At 44.5% G+C, this 24,304-nt stretch overlaps 1 protein-coding gene across 1 annotated transcript in view; it reads right to left on the bottom strand.

Moving 5' to 3' along the window:
* LOC146860906 (mucin-5B-like) overlaps positions 1-24,304 on the bottom strand; it is an 814,361-nt gene that overhangs the window by 264,427 nt on the left and 525,630 nt on the right. The window contains exons 15-16 of the mRNA XM_085644901.1: positions 24,077-24,203; positions 7,695-7,947 (exon numbers count right to left, since the gene is read on the bottom strand). Coding sequence (XP_085501027.1) covers positions 7,695-7,947; positions 24,077-24,203 — 380 coding nt within the window. The remainder of the gene's footprint in view (positions 1-7,694; positions 7,948-24,076; positions 24,204-24,304) is intronic.

Raw genomic sequence — 24,304 nt, 5'->3', positions numbered from 1 at the left:
GTTCTAATAGCCTTAGAGCCCACTGTAGTGGGCTTTACCGGCCAATTCCCTTGTTAAAGGCCCTCGTCTTCGGCTTTGGCCTTTAATGCTGGAGCAGGCCTTTAATGGCCAGTAGAGCCCGCTACCTTTGCTCTAAGGCTATAATAGCTTACAATGACAAGCACAGAGAATATGTTTATGGTTTATACCCCTAAGATAAAAATGCAAGAATCTTTCTGTATGTGTCTACACTTTCTGAGCTACTGCAGCTTTTTTTGTTTTGAAAAATGACACCTAATATCTTTTTGCAACAAATAGCTAACAGGTTTTTGATCTGTTTAATTTTTCGCTGGAGATTTTATTTTTATTCTACATGTTTGCAAACATGCTTGCCCTTTCATCTGGTTTGTGGGAAAGGTGATGGTGTGATCATGTATTATATGGGTTGAAGTACCCCCTTGCTTACATGATGAGGATATTGCAAGTCACCTCGAAGTTTCATAACCTTGTAAAGGAAATCCTCAGTGACTTTCAATATCCTTATAATGTACAGCTAGGGGACTTTATCCCTTATATCATACCAACATTTTTATTTTTGACATTACAAATCCAGTCTTTCAGAGCTGTTTTGTGATTCTTTAATCTTTTAAACTTCATGTAGGAGGCATCAAGTTTTCTGGTTCTGTCTGCTCTGCATAGTGATTTTGTCTTTTTCAGTGGACTATATATCCCACTATTCTTGAACAAATGTTAGTATATTATTATTTCAGGGTTTTCATTTTAAGAAAATGTAATCATTTCTGAATGATATGCACAACTTCTCGATACTATTTATCTCCCATTCCAGTTTGAACAATGATTCCTTCAACTTTCTATTCTCTAAAGCAGAAATGATTATACAACCCTGTCTCAATATAGCTACTTCATTGAGTCCCAAATTGTACTACGTGATACAGTCTTCCTTTATTTTCTTGGAAATATGAGGTGTTGGTGTTTTGAGTTTTTTATAAGTGATTTGATTAAGTAGTAACTTATCATTTAAACTCCATGCCATATTTTTCACTATATTAGTTGAGGAACTTACATCAAATGAAACAATATTGGAAATTTACATAACTTCTATTTTGAAACCTTCAGATATACTTATACATTCTTGGTGGTCCGCCTTTGAACCTACTTTGCTTATCTAGTAGATTATCTAAAATGAAATTGAAAGTAACCTCTACAACAGGATGTGGTGCTCTAGAAACGAATATACTTTCTGTTTTATTAAGTTTAAAAATTCTGGAGAGTCTCTAGTGGGACTATAAATGTTAAAAATAATCATCACCTCCCTGCTATCACTCAGATTAGAATATACCAACCTCCCTTCTATATTATTACCTGAATCTATTACTTTGAGATCGTTTTTTCGCTTGTATGCTAACCAATCCATTATTTTTGTTTACTGCATCATAAAAGTCACTTCTATTTTGTTTATCATTTCTTGTAATAGTAAAACATCACCCTTTAAACTGCTACCATATTCTAATACTTCCCTGTTAGAAATTGGGTATCTGGTTAGGGGAGTTATTCATCCTTTCCTAGCTGGAACTACAATCCTAGCCTGGGTAAGTCAGGTACACACTTTAAATTGACTTGTGCTCACCCTCTGATAGTTTGGCCCAGAGCAGGCAGGCTTAGCTTAAGAGGAAATCTATAAATTAAAGTAAACACCACAAAAAGACAACACCAATTATGAAAAATAGAGAAAAATGTTATGAGTAAAGTAAGACCAAAACTAAAAAAACAATAGGCAGAAGTTGAGAATAGATATGAATTGTTAAAGAATAAACTATTTTGTAGAGCCTAGATACAAGTAGCGCTAACCAGGGCAACTGGGTTGCGCTTGACTGGGTCACACCCAAAAGTTCAGGCAGACCATGATGGAGCTAAGGTTGAATACAGGGACCAGCCTTTGCCTCCTGAAACAATAGCTTGGATGCTTCAAAACTGAGGACGATGCAGGGAGATGCAGAGGCAAGGCATCATTTTTGATCCTTGTGAGGAAAGGCAAGACGTCAGTTCCGAACTGCATTGCATCAAAGGATTGTTGATGGTGACAAGCACCAAAGCGATGCATTGAAGTTGAACTGCTCGGTTGAAAGTGATGTGTTGATGCAGATTCCAGCAACGTCAAAGGTGCAGCGAGACCTTGAGGCGATGCGAGCATCACGGTCCTACAGCAGCGTCAATGCAGTGGCGTCAATGCATGGGATGTCACAGATGCAGCACTTAAAACTCACTTCCAAGGGCCCAGGACTGAATTGGAGCCATTTGGCAGAGCAGGACACACAGCAGACCGAGTGCAGGTGCTGGTTACAGGTTGCAGGGTGAAGTCTTTGATATCCCTGAGACTTCAGAAACAGGAGGCAAGCCAACAATCCATTGAAGATCATTCTGAGTCCAGCTCACCGTCAGCAGGGTCAGAGAGCAGCAGGCAGCTGGGCAGTACAGCAGAAAAGAGGTTATTCCAGAGCAGTGGTCCAGCAGAGTGACAGTCCTTGTAGCAGCACAGCAGTTCTTCTGACAGGGGTTCTTTATAAGTCCAGAAGTGTATGATTGATTAATGAGACCCAGTACTTATACCCAATTGTGCCTTTGAAGTCGGCTTGACTTTAATAAGGGTCACTGAAGTGCAGAACGGTTCTTTCCTTATAGCCCTGGCTCCAAACTCACTAAAGGGGGGCAATCAGTCCTTCGTGTGGAGGCAGGACACTGCCCATTCAGGTGTGAGTGTCAGCCACTCCCTCACATCCTGTTCAGAATGAGTCATAGGGATGCAGAGGGGCTCTCGGACACACCAACCCTTCTTTTGTGTGTATCTGTCTAGAGGAATGCACAAAGTCAAGCCGTCAGCCATCCCAGATGTGTATTGGAGACAGGCTGCAGGCACATTGAGCTATAAGAGAAGAGAAAAGCCAGCTTCCTAAAAGTGGCTTTCATAAACTGGTAATGTTAAAACCAACTTTAATAGTAAAGAGGATTTATCAATAACATTCCAATCATATGAAACATGACACAGCTACTCCTTCTCAATCAGAATTACAACTTAAAAGTGTAATAAGGAATTCCCAATATTAAACAATAAGAAGAGTAGGCCTCACTGTAGTAAAAAGCCAATTTAGGGGTGTTTCACTACCAGAACATACAAGACTTAAAAGTGCATGTCCTACATTTTACTTACATAGCACCCTGCCCTATGGGCTTCCTAGTGCCTACCTTAGGGATGACTTAGGTGTAATAAAAGGTGAGTTTAAGGCCTGGCAAGGGATGTTAAATTCTCAGTCTACAAAGCAGTAAAATTGCACACACAGGCTCTGCAGTAGAAGGCCTAAGACATATTTAAAGGGCTACATGTGTGGGTGGCACAAGCTATGCTGCAGGCCAAAGTTATTTTTGTATTTGTCACCCTTAGTGGGATAGGTATGCCCAGATGTGGGTCCCGTGATCTCCATGCCCCTGGAGTCAAGCTAGCATGGCTGATGAGGGGCGAAACCCCTAAACCAGTCCCAGGATGCTTGTTTCCAGTCCATGAAGGACCTGGTCTGGCAGTTGGGGCTGGACTGTTCCCATGGGAAGCATGATCAAGACTGATTTGCATGCGGCTGGGTTTAAACGGAAATGGCATGGGAGCAAAAAAATGATGGATTTAGGCCCAGATCTCTGTACTGGGATAAATGTTTGTCATTGTTCGACATTCTGACCATCAATTGCTCTTTTTGCTTTTGTCACCCCAAGTGGGATGGGTATGGAAAGACTTGGGTCTTGTGCTCTCCCTGCCACTGGAGTCAAGCTAACCTGGCTGATGACAAGTAAAACATTGAAATCAGTCCCAAGTGGCTTGTTTCCAGTCCAGGGAAGACCTGGCCTAGCAGTTTGGGCAGAACTGTTTCCATGGGGAGCAGGGTCAAGACTGATTTGCCTATGGCTGGGTTTAAACTAGAATGGCATGGATCGCAAAAAGACATTTGATTTAGGGCCAGATCTTTTCACTGGGGTGAGTGTTTGACATTGTTCAACATTCTGCCCATCAATTGTTCTTTTTGAGGCTGCCCACTAGTAGTATTTAATTTACAGGCCCTGGGTACAGGTAGTACACTCTACAAGGGACTTACAAATACATTAAACATGCCAATTGTGGATAAAACAATGTTACCATCCTTTAGGGGAGAAGCACGTGCACTTTGGTGCTGGTCAGTAGTGGTAAAGTGCTCAGGGGCCTAAGGCCAACAAAAAGAATCAGCAAAAAGAGGTGGTAAGCAGGCAAAACGTTTTGGGGAAGACCACCCTAAGGCTGTCAGGTCTAGCAATTATGAACACATGTACATGAATATGCTAAAAACTTCATTCAGAACTTAATTTTAACCACGAATACAGCAAATAGGATCCCCTCATTTTTTGGGTGATCCCCAAATAGATCTTTGTGAAAACATGAAATAGGAAAGGTAAGGAAAGAAAAGAAAGGAAAGGGAAGGAAAAATAGATCAATTGGTGAAACATGTGTATACTTTTTCATCGAGGGGCACATGTACTCCAATTCTTATGCTCTTACTGGATGTCAGAATCCTTGAACATCTCTATACAATAACACTTCGAAGAACCAACATTGTTCACATACAATTCATAGCCCTGAAGAAGTCCTTGTAGGACGAAACGCATTGACTACTGTGGGTACTGTCTGTTGGTGTGATATTTAATGAAGAAAATGAATAAAGAATCATTGAACAAAGAAACTTTCTTGATATACATTTGTTACATGCATAATATTCAGTTGTTATGAACACTTATGTTGTGTAAAGGACAAAATCACATGTTGTAAAATAAATACATCCTATTTGATGTAATTATTAAATCCTGAGTGCTGAATCACCAATAAAGAAAGTTGGTTTTGATTTGATCTGATTTGACTAGAGGACATATTTCTAAAAGTATGAAAAACCCAACTGCCTCGAACAGCCATGTGCATTCTAGTTTATCATGTCGTTTCCATGCTATAAGGATAGCTATGAAATTCCTGCAAGGACTGGAAAACTGTTTTTAAATAAAACTGGCATCATTTATTTGTTTGTAACACAGCTGTAAAATATGTCAAGATTCACAAGCTGCACATTATTTAAAATCTAACATTGACTCAAGCACATCCATGTGGCACCACAGGCTAGACCCGTGTTAAATCTACCTTAAATGTGCACTAACAGTTTTTTGTAACTGCTTTGAAGGTAAATCGGGAGAGTAAACTATTTGCCCTACTTGTAACCTTAAAACAATATGACTTAGAACCATTTATGTGCATGTGGCAATTTAATGGGTTATACTGTTAGGTAAAATCCGTTTTTCTTAAGATAAAAACACCACTCTATAAGCATTTAAGTAGGGAAGGGCAAAAGTAATAAATGCATTCAATTTTGATCTAGACTTCTTAAAAGCTAGCGCAACCTGAAATGTCAGCCTAACTTTTTTTCTCAGGGAGTCTGGTGGTATTTAGGGTAATTGCTAATTTTCCCACCTATTCCTCTTCTGAGCAAAGTGTTATAATGATCTGCTTTAAGCATTGTCTGATCAATGGCCTTCCTGTCACTGCAAACTATTCCAAATTCCTATCTGCTTGTCAGTAGAAACCATGACACTTCTTTCCTTTTAAAAGGAAGGCATAGAAGACCTAGAGGAGCATGTGATCACAAAGGGTAGATGCAGATGTGTCTGGATTTGGCGAGACATTTCTTTGATCCTCTGGAGACCACAACAAGCTACTTTGTGTGGAGGTGGGCAATAAAGCAGAATAATCATTCACGAAACCTAGGGCTAGATGTATTTACATAGCATTTTGCGATTCTAAAATAACGATTTTTACTGAAACACTATTTCTGAAACGCAAACTGCTGTGTATGTAGGAATCGCAAAATAGTTTCTGATTCCTTAATATTACCTAATACCGATCCGGTAAATAGCAAATCACTGTTAGGTAATATGACTCCATTCATTTCTATGGGCCTACAGGCCCATAGGTGCGAATGGTATTGCATTACCTAATTTGCAATTACCCAATTGGTAATCGCAAATTAGAGAATGCAAAGCCAAGGGTGCCCAGGGGCCTGAGCCCCCCCTGAAGCACCCCAAAAAAACAAAGTGTGCACATGTAAAGCACACACATGCCCTAGGGGCAACTGTGCACTACATGACACTTTAAAAACAGACCATTTTGTGCATTTTCCAAAGTTTGCACATGGTTACCATCAACTTGATGTTGATGGTAATTAGCACTTTCTAAATGCAAAGTTTGCATTTAGGAAAGGCTTCTTACATGCGCAATAGGGGTTGCAAATTGCGATTCCCTATTTGCGTTTGCAATTTAGGTAATTGCAAAAAACTGTGATTACCTAAATTGCGATATACCAAAGCCTTTCATACATGGGGAAAGGCCATTTTGCATTCGCGAACAGTTGAATTTTGAGATTCTTACCGTTTGCAAACACAAAATGGTTTTGACCTGCACTAATTGGAAATTGTAGACACCCTGGCATTGTGTCTGCTTTGAAGCACCTCAGTAGCAAATAAACTGGGTCACAACACTGTAAAACGAAGGTGGAGAAAGGGCAGAAACTTTACATTGATTCAATCGGGGACTTTCAGTAATAACAGAAGTTCATCTGATTACAGCCAGTTTACTGGTCTGCTTGATTTTTACTTCCAAAGTATGCATTTGGTTCAAAGAGAAAACCAATTTCTTTTTGTCACCCTGATTCCTTCTTTTTTCATTTTGATCATTAAATATCTATATTTTAATCTAAATTGGATTCGGTATTTTTTGCTTTTGTATTTCTTATCTGTTTGTTGGTTTAGAGTTGCTTTTCATATACTGCATGCAATTTCGTCCTAGGAAGGTTTTGCGGCTTGAGCTAAGTGGTATTGGTATGTCCAGGATTATTCATACAATTCAGTCCACATTTGAGGGACTATATTTTCTTAACCTTGTGAGAGTTTAGCCACAGTTCACATCAGGAGTACAAACTCTCTCTCCCATAGCTCATCAAGCACATTTCCTACACATTAATAGTATACATTTTTGATTATATACTATGGGTCTGATTCCCAAGGGTAACTTACACTCTTGAGAAAGTTTACACTTTGGAATAAATGTACGACTTTCGGTATTCACAAACTCTGATTGTAAACTTGCTGGAAAATCTCTTCACCCCCAAAGTAATGCTTCCTCTTGTGTGGGTGGGTAATGCCCCTCCGTAAACCCATCACTGAATTTCCTTAAAAACTTCTCACCCCTCACAATTTCCATCCCCTGTTGTAGTAAATAGGCCCCTTTGCACACCCACTCTCTCCAGTCCCTCAGACATTTGCTACTAAGATGAATACTTGAATGTGCTGAGACTCCACAGTTGGGGTGGAGAACTCTGTAATATAGGCAATGCAGAGGTTTAACAATCTGCACGCAATTTGTAATACTTTTTGTAACTCTAAAAATGTATTAAAAAGTGCAGATTGTAAATCAGTCCCTTCTTTTTCAGCCATGCTATTGACTAGAACATAGCAGCTCGTTCTTGTGTCTGGGAGGCATTGTCAAGCCATAAACCACTCTACAGATGCACTTGCACAGTATTGCGCGGCAGCCCATCAGAGGGGCTGAACACCAGCATGATTAAAAGTCCCATGATCCTTACCATGTAAGTGAGCCATCTTTGAAAGTGGCCCCAGCAGAGATTATGTCATTCTTGTACTGGCAGGTGCAGCGTTCTGCAGAGACACACATGTCATAGCTGTCCAGGAAGGTGCCTTCTGGGCAACCGCAGCCCTGCACCGGATTCTTGACCACATCACATAGGGAATCCCACTGAGTCAGCGAGAGGCAAGTGGTATTACAGTACCTCACAGCATTGCTGAACACCATGGATTTGGGACAGTTAGCCGAAGGATCTAAAACAAGAACCACAACAGTAGTGAACAATAACAATAAACAACTATCTCACCAACAAACCTTCAATGTACAGTATTAGAAACCCAAATATCAATTTGCTTTGATACTGCATATAAGGGCATAGTTTTACAATTTTGCAATTACAAGCATTGTGTCAAAGTGTTTGTCAAACACGGAAGTGGTAAAGCAATGTCTGAGGTGAAATAGCATAGGCACCTAAAGGCACCTGTAAGGTGCATTTGTGATATAACGTTTTACTCTGCACCCCCTTCGAAACTGTTCACACACTGTCTTTTCTTTCTCTCTTCCGGAGGATTATGAAAATGAAACTGATGAATGGGATTTATTAACTCTCTGTAGCAGATGAGCACATGCACGCGGGACTTGAGATTCAATGGGGTGAGAAAAGGCACATTAGTCTTAATGAGATACCGTGGGGTTGTGCTGAAGTTGTACATACAGTCAGAAAAACTGCCCTTTTTGGTGTATCAAGAAGGCTTTTTGGTGTATCAAGAAGGCTCGACTGGCGGGCTGGAAATCCTCACGTCATTCCTATGTAAATAGTTTTGTTTGGAATGGGCTTAACTGGTGATTATATTTTAAAACAAGATATGCAGTGCTTTAAATGGGCAGGTACTCACAGGTATTGAATACCTGCACTTCTTTAAATTGAAATGAGGAGTACCTGCAGTTCTCAGCAGAAATACTATACATCAAACAGAAGAATACTGACACTTCTCAGTAGCAAACAGGTACTTTAGTTTAGTCAGTATTAGACCTGTCAGTCGTAGGTGCTGATTTTGATATGTGTGTTAATATAGCCTTATAGCCCGCCGTAGCGACCTTTACCAGCCATTAAAGGCACGCTCCAGCGTCAAAGACTCGAGCCGAAGGAGCCGTAGGGGGTTTAAATCCCCTCGGGCTCTGAGAGGTCTTTGTAAAACCACAGTGGAATGTTGCTTTGCGGGCTTTTACCAGCCCGAAGAAGCTCGGAGCACTCCATTGTATTCAATGGAGTGCTCCACATTCCAATGTTCTAAGGTGGAGTAAAATTCATTGTTGGAGACTGAAGTATTTTCTCCAGAATCGGTATTTGCATGCTATACTCCCCAAAAAATGGATGAAATTACAGTTTATCTCCAAAATCTGGAGATCCTTCCATAGTTACCTCTGCTGTTGGTTTTTTCCCCAAATGAGTTGTTATTGAGCTGACTTTGATCCCACTTACCTACAGTTTTCTAGTGTTATTTTTGGAGGTATTTTCCTTACAGGAGAAGCTGGAGTTAGCAACTTCATTTTACTTCACTGTCAAGGATTGTGGTAATTGCATCTAGAGAAACTAGTTATATCTTTGTCATTTGTGTATTTTATCATTAAATAGATATTTATCAAAATGGCAGGAACAGGAGCAGCTTTGCGGAACACCGCTTTACATCTTCTGCAGAGACAAGTGCTTGTTCAGTCTGCTGTTGCCCCTCGGCACAATGTGGCATACCATATTGCACTACAAACTAGAAGAAGGTACAAGCAGCACTCCTACAGGTCTAGAGTGGATCTTTTTGCAATGTCAGATTAACACATTTTTAATAATTACAGACCTGATTCTCGCACAATAATATTGGCCTAACACTAGTTTAGTTAAATGGGTCTGTTTCAGAGAATGGGTGAAGAATGGGTGGGGAACACATGCTAGCAAAATATGAAGAGTTTTGCCTTTGCGAAAATGATTGAATCACACCAGTACACCTTGAAAAATAATTAAGAGATAGGAAACAAAAAACAGAATGTTTTGAAACCCACTGACTGAACACTGCTACAGCACAAATCCTATGGTTAATGTCATTTACATTCAGCTCGGTAATTAGTCCCACACTTCTTGGAATCAACGATATATGCCATAAAGGAATATATGTCGTTACAACGAATTCCGTTGCAACGCATGCCTTTACCACGCATGCGTTACAACGGAATGATTTTTCCTCGCATAATCTTTACCACTAATATTCCTTTACCACGCATACTTGCATGGTAATGGAATACTCTTAGTAAAGGTTATACCCCTCCCCTGTACCCTTACGTGATCCCCCTTCCCCCAATACTTTTTTTAATTTTCCCTTCCCGTTACCCTCAATATATATATATATATGTATTTTAAATTTATATTTCCCTTACCTCTTCACGTCGTCTCTTCGTTCTTCCTTCCTGATTTACGTTATACGTCTTAAATTTGAATGGTCATTTCCTTTCTCATAAAACGACATCGATTTCCTGTCCTTCCCCACGTTATTTTTATTTATTTATTTGGGGGGGGGACCCCCCACCCCCCTTTTTTTTCTTATTTTTTACTTTTTATTTTTTGGGGGGAGACCCCCCAAGCCCCCTTTTTTTTCTAATTTTTTCCTTTAACTCGCGTCTTCAACACCTTAGACAGTAAAAAAGGACTACACTAATGACGTAGGACGTAGCAGACGAGGAAGGCGGAAGAAGACTTGCGTGGTAAAAATGTCCGTTGAAGAAGAACGCGTGGTGAAGACGTCTACGAGGTAAGTGTTGCGTGGTAAACGTTCCTCGTTGTAACGCCATCGTGGTAAAGGATGTTTCCCGCCATAAAGCAGCAAAGCCAAAACATATGCACAATATATCCTTTAATGAGAACTAGCGATCCAGGCTCCAAATAACCCTGTCCACTTAAACTACAGACCAGAAAGGAGTGCAGTAGTTTTAAAGGCTCTAACACGGCCTTTGTTGTTTGACAACACAGAAATTACTAGATAAGAGGTTGCTTCAGACATTAGACCACGTTTACAATAGTGAAATGAGTAACAAGAAAAAGACAATTTGAAAGTCATACTATTTGACAATTAGGTTTTCGAATAAATGTGCATCAAATGTAAAGCTTGTGAAAATTTAAACTGACTCACGTATCAATGTGACCATAAAATATCCCTAGAAATTATTTTACTTTCAGAAGTGAAATAACAGAGGTCTGATGGCTCTAAGCATACTTCCAGCCCTCAGGCACAACTGTTTACATCGAAATCATTGCCATCTTGCGCACATCATGCTGGTAGAAAAAGTCACATCTACTACAGACAAGGCTGTCTATGTAAGGAATTATTTTCCGTAGCTATATGACAATGAGCAACCTTTAACAGTGCAGTGGAAAAATGCGACTTCTTCCAATGCCATTTGTAAGCAAACAAAATTATTAACACCTATGACAGGCTTTGCCTTTAACTCCACAAATCCAACTGCAACACACATTTCTGACAATTTCTATTGGTTGGTAGGCAAGCCCTTCTAAAGTATCGAAAGAACATCAACTCCCTGCCAAGGACTCATTTGGAACCTTTAAAATAGGTTCATAAATAATATTACACTTCTTTTCGGATGCTAAACTGCCCAAAGAGAAATAGAGATGATTAATTGCACTCCTCTTTAAACAAAATCCGCAACTCAGGGTGGCCTTCCACACAACATTTTGCCTTCCTCCACCATTTTATTTTTACCTTGTTTGTGCTGGTCCTAGGGCTCTGATCACTTTACCACTGCTAACCAGTGCTAAAGTGCATATGCTCTCTCCACCAAACATAGTAATATTGGCTCTTACCTAATTGGCATAGTTAATTTACTGAGAAGTCCTTAGTACAGTGCACTGCATGTGCGCAGGGCCAGTATTTTAAATGCTACTAGTGGTTCTGCAGCACTGATTGTGCCACCCACTTAAGTAACCCTTTAAACATGTCTTAGGCTTCAATTGTAGAACCTGTGTGTGTAGTTTGAACTGCCATTTCAACCTGGTAAAATAAACATTTAGCCTGGGCCAATATTCCCTTTTAGATGCATATAAGTCACCCCTAGGGTAGGCCCTGGCTAGCCAGCGGACAGAGTGTAATGCATTTAAAAAGCAGGACATGGGGGGCGTGTCCAAGATGAAGCCCATGTAGGAGCGTTTCCTTGGAGCTCCACCGCGCCAGACAGCAGATTCCCGGGACCCTTATCGGATCTGAGCCCGGGTGAAGAGCCACAATGATCGGGGGTGCAGCCAGCCCCACCGATCGATTGAAGAAGGTGCAAGAGTGGTGCGGAGCCGACGGTAGCGGTAGCTCCTAATCACCAGAGCCGCTGTGGTGCACAGCACCCATTTGCGGAGTCCTCAAGTCAGTGCGGACACCGAGACTGAGTTAGAGGAGTCCTAGCTGGTTGGTGCACGGACTTTGGAAAAGAGGGTGGACGGTGGGAAAACACATTTTTCCTCTCCCCCACCACTATAATAAACTGCGGACCAGCGGCTCTCAACCCCCCGGCCTACACCTTGACTGCAGCATGTTGACCGCCTGCAACCTGAAAATCCAGTCTGAGGTGGGAGCGCAGCCGAGGCCAGGGCACCTCCACCAGCGACTGTGTGTAGCAATCAGCTGCACACTGGGTGAATCTGAGCCCCAGGTATAGCATGGTGTAGCAGATGAAGAAGGCACTCAGCAGATGGACGAAGTGTCGCCACTGCCACTAAGTGAAACACCCCACAGCATGACTCTGATGCCTGTTACAGGACTCCGCCTGCCGGAGAGGAAGCAGTAAAGGTGAAACGAAACGGAGTGGCCAGCAAAAGACCAAGGGGTGGGTAAGAGGACTGGTGAGTAGGAAACACGTGGAAGCACCAATTAGAGGCACAACGACAGGCTGAGGCCCAATGGAAAAGTAGCCAAAGCAGCCCCGCTGAAGACAACCAAAAGGTAGCATAAAGTGAATGCAAGTTGCATGAGCGTGAAACAGAGCCCTGTACCAGCACTGCATGTCCTCCCTGCACTAGCGACCCCAGAATTGCGTGGGCAAGACGACTGTGCCAACCCTCTAGCGCTACAGGAATACCCTTTTCACACAGAACAACACATACGTCCGCCAACACTGGCACCAACTCCTGCCCTGAAGTACGTGCAACCACCCGTCAAGCCAAGATACAGCACGCAGCCCGGCCACCCTAGACTAGGGAAAAGAACCGACATTTGCAGATCCCCACCCCACGCAGCCAGGGAGCAGCTGCACCATGCAATGACACCAGCGTGGGGCACAGGAAGATATTGGGTGGAGAAGGAACTGCTGGCAGCCACAATGATAGAGGGGCCCAATGAAATCTGCGACAGGGAGAGGCCCAGCAAGATAGCGGACTTTAGGGAGACACACCCCAGGACCTGCTCTTGAGACAGACCTACGGTGCCATAGGGCTATAATAAAAGGACTGAACAAAAAGCTGGTTCCAAGCTGGGGGCCCTACTTTTGCCTGACCATTTGCACCCATAGTGGCGTAAAATCAGTGCATCCACAGGGAACGGTGCAGCGCCAGAGGAGACTATTGACCAGGGCAGGAGGGGCCCGTAATGCATGGCAGGACCTGGACCTGGACCTCCAGGTCAAGACAAGTGAACTGGGAGGAAGTAGCAACCACGCCAAGGACCCAGGTGCATCTGGTGCCCGGGCTCCCCTGGAGAGTCACTAAAGCTGCACCGATTGTTGTGCGGACATCCAGAACATAGAATCAACGCCTGGAGGAACAGCTCAAGCACAGAGAAACAAAGTCAGTTGGAACAAGAGCGCACACACACTCAACACCACCAGGGGGCAGAAAATGGAGAACACCAAGACCAAAAATGACCCCTTAATCAAGGACCTCTTCATAAAACCCCCTCAAAGCATACGGGGCAGGCTCCCGTGGTGATCTTACTGGGACTCAAGTCAATGGGATCCGCACAGGTACAAGGAAGGCCCAATCACATGTAGCTTCCTGGAGTCACTCTTTAGTATAATGAGGGACGAAATTGCGACACTGAAAACAGAGATGGCCAATGATATGAAGGAACTGCCCTGTGAAGTTGGTGAACTGGAACAGCGGGTGGACACCGTGGAGAGGTCGGGCAACACTAGAGAAGAGGAACTGAAACTGTGCCATAGCGAAATACTGGAACTCAAAGAACACAATGCAGACCTCAACTGCTACTTAGAAGACCTGAAAAACAGGTCCCAGAGATCCAATATAAGAATCAAGCGGGTTCCGCTTCAGGAGGTTGGAAGTCGCCTAGAGGACTTTGTTACACGAGTCTTCCGTCAGATTGTCCCAGAACTGAAAGACACTGAGATTCCTCCTGGATTGCACGCACAGAGCGGGTCGTCCATCTCAATCTCCAGGAACCCCTCAGGACATTCTTACATCTCTACACAACTACCGCCAGAAAGAACATATAATGAATGCGGTACACAAGCAAAGCCACATCACGTTTGAAGGGATCAAGGTGAGCCTATTCCAATACCTCTCTCCCATCACTCTGCAGCGTCTCCGCAGTATGAAACCAATTACAAGCTATTTGAGGGATAAAGGAGTGCATTACAAATGGGGTCACCCTTTCCACCTTGTTTTCATATGGAATGGAGTGTGCTAGACCCGCACCTCTCTAGAGGCAGTAGCAATTCTGGGACTAGATTTGGAGCAGGGCGATTGAACTGGAAGCATGGGCTCCCCCTCACCCTCTCTGGGATCTGGCCTGCAGAGGCGTCCCAAAAAACAATTCGCAAAAATCGTGAGCAAACAGCTCACAACCGAAAGCATCAGGAAACAATCGGCTTTGCTTCAACACCTTACCAAGCAAGACCCCACACCTGATTAAGAGGACGAATGAAGGTCTTAGAGACAGGAGCTAAACTATTAAATCTGTCACCATGGAATAGACTGACTTGGGCGAAATAACAGAAGGCCTCAGTCGGGCACAGACTATGGAAGATGCAAGCCTGGCACTGGGATCTGCTCCAGGGTTGAGTCTTGATATAAGCACGCATCGGTGGAGGACTCAATTAACTGTCAGTATCCTAGACAAACAGCAAGGCGAGCCGACGACAAGGACCCCTACTATGTATTCACCGTTTTTTCAACATTTGGTGACTTTGCTATTTTCCTTTCACTGTCTGTTTTCTTTAACTCAAGCCCATGCACCACTCACACCTACATATGTCCCGATCCACCATCAGAGCGGAAGCACAGTGTCACTTTCTGGAGCCACTACTATGCTTCACATTAAAACCTTGTCATGGTACGGGTGGTTAGTCTCAATGTGAGGGGCCTAAACTCTTCGGCAAAGAGAATAGCACTCTTCTCACAATTAAAGGCAACACAGTGCGATATATGCCTCCTGCCGGAGACCCAACTTGGTAAAAAGGACTGGAGTCATATGCGTTCAAAGTGGTTTGATCGCCAATTCTGGTCGACTGGACCGAGTAAAAGGGCAGAGGTAGCTATACTACTCGCAACACATTCTTCAGCCTGGGTCACACAAACGCATTCAGAGATCACGGCCTGCCAGATAACCCTGCAGATCGCCCTCCCCCAATGCACCATCATGATTACAAGCCTTTATTCACCTAACGACCACCAGGAATCTTTTATCTGCCAGGTAATTGGGTCAATCCACACTACACCAGATGCCAATATTCTAGTTGGGAGGACTTCAATATAGTACGAGATGCTTCAATGGACCAGACTCCTCAGAGAGTAGGCGAGCAGGAGCACTCACCCCGCAGGGGCTCCAATGACTTTCAGACATGGGCTGGTTTACGTTTGGAGCGATCAACATCCCACTACAAAATTGTACACACGCTTCTCTGCCGCACAGCAGTCAACGCTAGAATTGACTTTTTCCTTGTCTCCACCTCTCTGTTGCAGTCAGTGACGAAGCCTGACATTGAAGTCGCCTCACTCTCTGATCATTCACCCATATCTCTAGCGCTGCGCCTGCCCCATAGCAACCAGGAATTCCAAAATGTGGTGCCTCAATCCTAACTTGCTCTCATATGAATCCAATGTCAAGGAGGTCTGGTGGGTAATTCTGGATTATTTTGCCACCAACGACGCACCACGCATACCTATCTCGACACTATGTGATGCACTTAAAGCGGTTGTGTGGGGAACCTACATAGCTATAGCAGCAGGGCACAACAGGGAGCGCAGGGCCAAGCGCGCGGAGCTAGAGGGGGGATAAAAGAATTGGAGGAAACACATAGACAGAAGGGGTCTCACAACATACTGCGACAATTGACTACTGCCAGAAAATAACTCAAGGCCTTAGACATGGACATAAGGGAGCACGCTTTACTCCGCACAAGGCAGAGCTACTATGCTGGGGAAACAAAGAGGACAGGCTGCTTGCACATAGACTGCACACCCAAATCCAGCCCGCCAGGTACAAGCTTTAACGGACCAATACCAACGCTCCCTGATAAGGGATGCCGATATTACAGAGGAATTTGGGCGGTTCTATGCACAACTCTATACAAAAGAGAATCTGCAGCCTACACACCACATCTATATTGAACAGGCTCCCCTAACAAAGCTGACGGAACCTGTAGCTGCACCCTTAGAATCAGATATAACCACACAAGAGGTCCTCGATGCAATAGGAAGACTTCAAGTACACAAAGCCCCAGGACAAGATGGCTTTACAGTTGCCTTTCATAAAATGTTTGAGGAACAACGGTCCCCCTTGTTAGCCCAGCTGTATAATTCCTTTAGCTCCACGGGTGGCCTCACGGAGACCATGTGAATGGCCACAATCACAGTCATACCAAAGCCCGGAAAAGACCCACAGCAATGCGCCTCCTATAGCTTCATATCCCTCCTAAATGTAGATGCTAAGCTATTTACAGGGATCCTAGCTAACAGACTGGGAAAGTATATGCCAAAGCTGATTGACCCAGACCAATCAGGCTTCCTTCCGAAACGCACATGCTGGGAGAATATGAATGGGATATTCCATCTTATCGATAAAAGCAACCGGTCACAGGTGCCCGCACAACGTTTATCAATAGACGCCGAAAAAGCGTTTGATCGGGTGCATTGGCCCTGCCTGCGCAAAGTGTTGGAAGCCGTAGGTCTAGGCCCTCGCTTTCACCAGAGGATATGGGCTAGCTATACAGACCCCAAAGCCATGGTCCGTGTCAACAACACTCTATCCCCCGTATTCCCAATATTGGAAGGAACGTGACAGGGGTGCCGCCTCTCCCCCATCCTGTTGGCTCTCTATATGGAGCCGCTGGCAGAGCGGAGTCGTGGGCTTCCTTGAGGTGAAGATGGGTGGCCAGGCACATAAAATAGCATTATACGCTGATGACGTGCTTCTCACAATAACTAAACCACGCCAGTCGTTGCCCCGTTACTTGAGGAACTGGCGGCATTTGAGAAAGCGTCTGGGTTTAAGATGAACGCCACCAAATCTCAGGCCCTCAGCCTCATCATCCCGTGAGACATACAGACATACCTAGCCAACAAATGTCCCTTCTCATGGGCCACGCAGGGTATTTTGTACTTAAGCATCCAGCTACTCTCTACCATCGACAAATCTTTATCGCAAAACTATGCCACTCTATTGGCCATGGTGCACTCGCTCATTCAATATGGGCACGTAGGACCTTTCTCCTGGTCACGCGAATAGCTGCTGGAAAAATGACCCTTTTGCCCAAGATCTTTTTATCTAATGCAAGCATTGCCATCTCAGGCAGTATAAAAGGGAGTAGCTGGACTCAGCCCCGCTTACACTTGAATAGGCGATGTACTCTCTTCACACAAAGGATCTAATAACCCTGCATTGTCCCCTCAGCCAGTTTACAGCCAGGGCAGGGGAATTATGGAATTCCATGCACTTCATAGACACTGTCTAGATGCTTCTACCACTTTCCAGAACCCAGGTACCAAGGTATAAAAAAAATGGTACCTCAGACACCAGCTCTTCAGAACACTCCTGGACCTGTGGATTCTCTGTCAGGAAGAAGGACTGCTGTGCTGCTGAAGGACTGCCACTCCACTGGACTGGTGCTCTGATGGATCTGCTGCTCTGCTGTGCTGACCAGCTGCCTTCTTCCCTATTGCCTGGGTGAGAAGGACTGGATTTGCATCTCTTGAACCCAGAACCCAGAGTGACTCCAAGGGATAGCTGGTTAGCCTCCTCATCTGAAGATTCTGGGGCATAACACGTTTTCAATAACCTTGCACCAGCACCTGGGCTCTACCCTGCCAAGTAGTGCCACCCCACTCCTCGACCCTTGGAAGTGTGCCTAAGCTGCTTGCAAGTGGGACTAAAGCAACTTCTCTGCTGAGCGACGCATCTCCTTGGCTGAGTGACGCATCCCAAGCAGAACAGATGCATTGCCATTGCTGCATTCATTGGAACCTTCCCAAAGACCCACATTGGCTCTGTAGTCCTCTAAATCGACACATTGCCCCAATGGCGCGATGCATCCACAGCCCAGGTCTTTATACCTCTTGGTGATGGCAGCCTCCGCATCTCAGTGGCCACCTCCTTGGAACCAATGTGTCACCTGCTTCATGCCGCATCCCCGTGCCGAACTTCACATCACAAGCCCCGTCGACGGGATACTCGACGACAATGCAACAGGACCTCACAATACAGCCACACAGCATCTGGGAAACAACGCTTCAGCTGTGTAGCGCATAAACATGGATCCACACAACATTTCACAACCAGGATTTAAGGTACTTTGTTCAGCGGGCCTAACTGGGTCCCTGTAGCCAGCCTGCATCTCATCACAGTTGGTCTGAACTTGTGACTTTGTCCTGGTCAGGTGTGACCAGATATTTCCAGTTGGTGCTTTGTGCTCTTTGGTGTTATCTTCACTAAAAATTCAATATCTCTGATTCTACTATTTGGATTTTCGTCGTTTTGGTCTTGTTTTACTTACTAAAAATTACTCTATTTTTCGAAATCTTATGTGGTCTCCTTTTGTGCTGTGTTTTCACTGTTGCACTGTTTGAAGTGTTGCACAAATACTTTACACATTGACTCTAAGTTAAGCCTGACTGCTCTGTGCCAAGGGGGTGAGCACAGGTTAATTTGGGGTTTTCTTGTGCTTTACCCTGGCAAGGATTTTGGTTGGTGCTTGACCAGGGCTTACACCCCAGTCAACCAACAACCCAATTTCTTACAGCGAGTAACTACATTTTTGAATTTACAACTACCAACAATATGATAAATATGTTTAGGTTACAAATAAAAATTGCAATATTATTTTTAAAGGGCATTAGCCTTTAAGACTATAAGACATCTCAGAGAGTTGAGCGCTCACATTAAGATGTGTCTGTTAAGCATGGGTCACAGTTTGAAAAAAGTCTTACAAATTATTCTGCATTGTATTCTTCAAAGGATGATAAACTGAACGTAATTAAGTTGGGTCAAAGTAATACTGCAGGAACACATATTTCTAGTGATAGGAAAGAGGAAAACTGACAGCAATCTATAAAAAAATATTTTTGTGTGAAAGTTAAAATTTAGACTCTTTATGATTTGTTTGAGGAGGTATCCACCGGGGGGTTAGCACCCATCCAGTTCTTACTGGATCAGTGTTCCTACAACCAAAAATAGCAAGTCCGAGAACACCAGGCCAATTTTACTAGGTAACACCAGCCGAAAGACCGATTACATTTACACCTGTTACAAGCAGATGGAAAATTCCTGCGGTAAAATCTGACCATAAAGGACCCAGTGTTCCCAGTTCTGCATATTATTCTCCAATACCCATTCCAAACATCATAGTTATGGGTGGAGATACAAGTCTGAAACTAGTATATATCTACCATTTAATTAAAGAATAAGCAAAGATTAAAAAACTACTCGCACCCTATATACAGCAGTATTTACAGTGGGACTCTTCACTGGCCACATCTGGAATCATGGGCTCCGAAGTATTACTGCAGAACTCACACGTTTTCCCCGGGGACAACTGACTCCCTGGAAGTGAGGGAGAGCTTGTATCAGATAAAACAATTTCAGCATTTTTAATTGTTTTAATATTGTAACTCATAAGTTGATCTCCTGTCTGTATTAGACATTGCGTAAAAACACTAAAATAAAACTGGACTAAAGGGATAGAAACACACACCATGAGAGATAGCGATAGAGATAAAGATAGAGCTAGATATAGAGAGAGACTACTGTGCTGAATAAACATCCACTGTGGGACTCCACGAGAGAGACATATAGAGAGGCACAGAAAGAGATCGAGAGAAAAAGAAAGAAATTCCACTGTGGTAAATGCACTCTCTTTGGGAGGTACCATTAGAGAAAGAGAGATAGCTGTCTCAAAACATGAAATTCAGGCGTATGTCTCACAGGATTTGCCTCTGATGTAGGAGCAAGCCAGACCCCTCAGGGTGGCCTTATGGACCTCCCAAAGGGTCCCAGGTGAGTCCACTGTAATTGATTTGTAGGAAGGCCTTCAATTGAGTAAAGAGAATGGGGAGAAGTTGCCCATCTGAATTAACCAAGTGTTAAGGCGCTTCAGCTGTCTCCCCCCCACTCTCTTGACTCCGATGTGGACAATACCGGAGCACAGTCTGAAACACCCCGTTGTAAAATATGTGAACCGTGTGTGTGCAGAAGGTCAGGGTCTGGGAGCAGCAAGAGGTCAATGCAGGATAGCGACCTGTGGGCTGCTGAAGCATGCTTGTATGCTCTGGTCCCTAAGCTCCATGCCCTCAAGGTGTCTCATTAGCCCAAGCCCAGGACCCAGTTGATTAGCCCCATCCCTGTCCTAGATCAAATCTCTGGGGTCTAGAGGAGGTCCTGTGAGGCCAGGATGTCATTAAAATACCCTGTATGTTTGTCCCAACTTAGGCTAAATGCAAGATAAGTCAGGAGTGTCCTGTGCAGGTAAGAGCAGTGTGGCGATGGGGAAGGGTGGGGGGGGTGACCCGACAAATGACGAGGGTAAATACATTATTTATTTAATTTTCCCTAGTCATCATCCGTCAAGTTCCCCCCACCCTGCTCCACCGCCTCACCCCTCTTACCTGCATGGGCCGCTCCTGCCTATATTTATGTAAGGGATATCAGAAGATTGCATTAGGCTCCTTCCATCGAGCTGACTATCAACACATATCTCTCCAGGGAATCACAGGAAATCCGAGAGACCGCAAGTGGCAGGGACCTGTAGAGCAACATAGCTACCCCCTGGAGCCACAAGCAAACCTGGGTGATATACCCTATCATAGCCATATCTCACCAGAAAAGTACAGTTGGCCCCTAGGAGGTGGGTCTCCTGAAGTATCACTATCATTGAGGTACAGTGGTGCAAAAATTGCAATACTGAACCATGTTTGATGTTGTCCAGGTGACCATTCACAATCAACATGATTACCGTGCAGTCGTTCATGATGGTTTATATAGGGTGGGGAGCGAAGGTGTAAAAGTTGTAAAGTGATTTACCAAGGACCCAGTGAGTTGCTCTGGTGGTTCCTTTATCTCTGGTCTTACAGGGCTGGGACTTTTGTCCCTGGAGGTTAAGAAAGTCCATGCGTTGTCCCTTGCCTTGTGAAATAAAAGCAAAATACCACCATAGCAACCCAATTGATTTGCCTTCCCCAACTCTCCCTCCCTATACTCCACCCAAGTAGAAACATCTGTTGCCCAAAATCAACTACCAAACTCTTGAACTAGGTGGTTACAGTAACCCTCCCCTGCCCTCTGCCCGATCCACCCTGGCCTGTAAGGGCTGTATAAAGAATACATTAGTACTGGCATGCTGTAGTTTGCGAAGTCAAACAAATAATACCCTCTTTGTACAATCAGTGTTCTGTGTCTCTGAGGGGTGAAGTGTCTCCCAGTACACCGGGTTCCTTTGTCTTCTTTCTCTGAGTCTGATGAATTTGGGGCTTCTTGCAATTTCTTAAGCCCCCTCTGGGACCTCTTCTGACATCTCAGACCCTTCTGCTCACCCCTTTTGGGGACGCCACAACACCAGGCCCATTATGGTCAGGCCACAACAGTGGGTGGGTGAGTCGTCTGAAGAGGTTGCTGTTCCGTCAGCCAGTCTCATGCCTCCTTTGGACTCTTGAAGAAGTGCGATCTACCCTCTTGGGTCTCTCTCAGTTTCGCTGGAGTTAGGAACATATATTGTAGACCCATAGATTTTATTTTACATAGCTTTATGATTTCTGCTGCAGTTAGACTTTTCGAGTATAATCTGGGAAGATCTTCACACATACGGTTTGGAAGGAGAGGTGCTCCTTCACCCCTCCCCCCTTCCCCCCCCACAGGATGGAATCTTTGTTCCGGCAGTGGAACATTTTGACAATTATCGGGCAGGGTGGGCCCGTGGAAAAGGTTTTTGTGGTGACAGCCCGTGTGCTTGTTCAACGATGATGCATGAAGATAGTAGAGCAGGGTCTATCCATGAGGTAATCCATTGCTTCAGTTTGGGTATTCATCCCTCCACACCATCGGGGAACCTGAAAACAGATCGTGCCACTGCGGGCTCTATTTTATTCATCCTCTGGCCAGTCTGTGAGGGTCTAGTCGTGATGGACAGGTGGGATACCTCCATTTTAAGGTCACAGGTTGTCTCTTTCAGCTCAGAGATACAGCTCTCTGCCTCAGAGACTCTATATTTGTAGTTAAGGAGGTCCTGCTGAAAAAGGGCGACATCCTTCCACACCTCTCCTATGTTTGATTGAGGCCTGACGGTGAGTCTTGTATCACCTGCAAAATTAGTGTGGTTTCTCCTCGTCCATATTTATGGTAGCTCTGCGGTTTCCCTCCAATTGCCCCGTTTTGATCACCAGTCAGGGCTGTGAACTTGAATGTATGACGATACAAAGCGTGGTGTTACCACGCAGTAGGTAATAACGCGGTTGTTACAACAACTGCGTTGTTACCACGTGTGGCTTTACATCGCAAGTCGTTTCTACAACTTGTGCTAGATGGCGCGCTGGACTTAGGAATAGTACAAATTACTATTTCTACATTCCCTGGTGTTGCACGCCACCTAGTGTAAGTCGTAGAAACGACTTGCGATGTAAAGCCATGCATAGTAACAACCCGATCGTTGTAACGACCGCCTTGTTACCTACCTGCGTGGTAACAACAGCATTGTAACCACTGTTTCCCAGTGAACTTATCTATCTTGGTCTGGGCTAGGGAAACAGGTGTTTATTGCATCCTATTTTGGTTTCTGTATCTCCTAGAGGACCCTCCCAAGGCAGCAGTCAGCCCTAGTGACTACTCACCGCATAGAAGTCCACTTAAATCTGGGTAACCCAAGGGGTCCTGAGGTGACCAGGCCTGAGTGCTTCTGTCTCTTGTCCTCTGCATCTGATCAGGTCAGTCTCTGTCACAGCAGGACCTCCCCCCAAGTTGAGAGTGAGTGGGGAAGGGGAAAGGAGACCAGGGTGTTAGGTGAGTACAAAGGGGAGCAGCTGTGGGGGTCCTGCATGCCTCCACCAAGCCTCAGTGTGAGCCCCCTGTATGGTTCAGCGTGAGACCCGCAGGCATTGCAGCGAAGGTACTGCTTGACCTCAGGCCTTCAGGCCCTACTCAGGCTCATTAAGCTGACCCACACCTCTTTTGGCCATGCAGGAGACCGTGGGGCAACATTTGAGGAGGGCACCGGCCCAACTGTGCCAGGCACACACAGGCCACTGTAGCTCTGGGGGTGTTGGGAGGGAGGTCCACTGCTTTTTGTGCAGTCAAGAGTCAGTGCACGACTCCAGACGCTATCTTAATGTCGGCACCATACTTACGGCCTCTCAGCTTTGCCTTCTGTGGCCTGATATCACCTTCCCAGATATGCAAGGTCATTATGGCTTGCCAGGACCTCGTATGGCTTCAAGGTCCTGGGTGCCGGGCGGAAGCTTATAAATGAGCGTCCACTTTCTTGTCCACCCTGGCTCCCCCCCTGGCCAGCTGTCTTGTAATGTGCATGTAGTCTTACTGGGATGGAGTACTTGGAAAGGGGCTTTTCTAATATACTACAATCACTCTGCAGAGTGGCAACAATTTATTTTATTTTGAGGTAGAATCTGAGGTCACAATAGAATAACCTTATGTTTTCCTTCATGGGAACTTCCTCAACTATAAATATGCACAGTTGTTAACTTCAGAACTCACCTAGATTTTGTGAGGATGACTTCTGCAAATGTGGTGAATTATTACATCTCTTTACAGGTACAAGAGGTGAATATGCAGAGAGGTTGTGGGTGCATTTTGGCGGGAGCTGATCACTCTTAGTTGATGACATTAAGGCTAGGGTGTTTGTGTCTATTATAATTGAGCACTTCTTCAGTGCCAGACTACATACCTGAGACCAAACTCCTCCATTCTGGCAGGACCACTCCCTGGTCAGTGCATCGTTTGGTGTATGCAGATAGGGTGGCAATGAGAGCATCTTCACTGCTTTGTGAGTTGCAGGTGTCATACATGCAATTCTAGGAGAGAAAAAGAACAATGTACTGTACTAAAGGAGTGAAATAGCTGTGCCCAAAATGACCACCAACATGTCTTCTGTTTGTGAAAAAGGCTGCTTTAT

This window comes from Triturus cristatus, chromosome 3_1 (assembly GCF_964204655.1).
Source record: "Triturus cristatus chromosome 3_1, aTriCri1.1, whole genome shotgun sequence".
Lineage (NCBI taxonomy): Eukaryota > Metazoa > Chordata > Amphibia > Caudata > Salamandridae > Triturus > Triturus cristatus.
The sequence above is the reverse complement of the archived record's forward strand: the minus strand, read 5'-3'. Positions and strand labels throughout refer to the sequence as shown.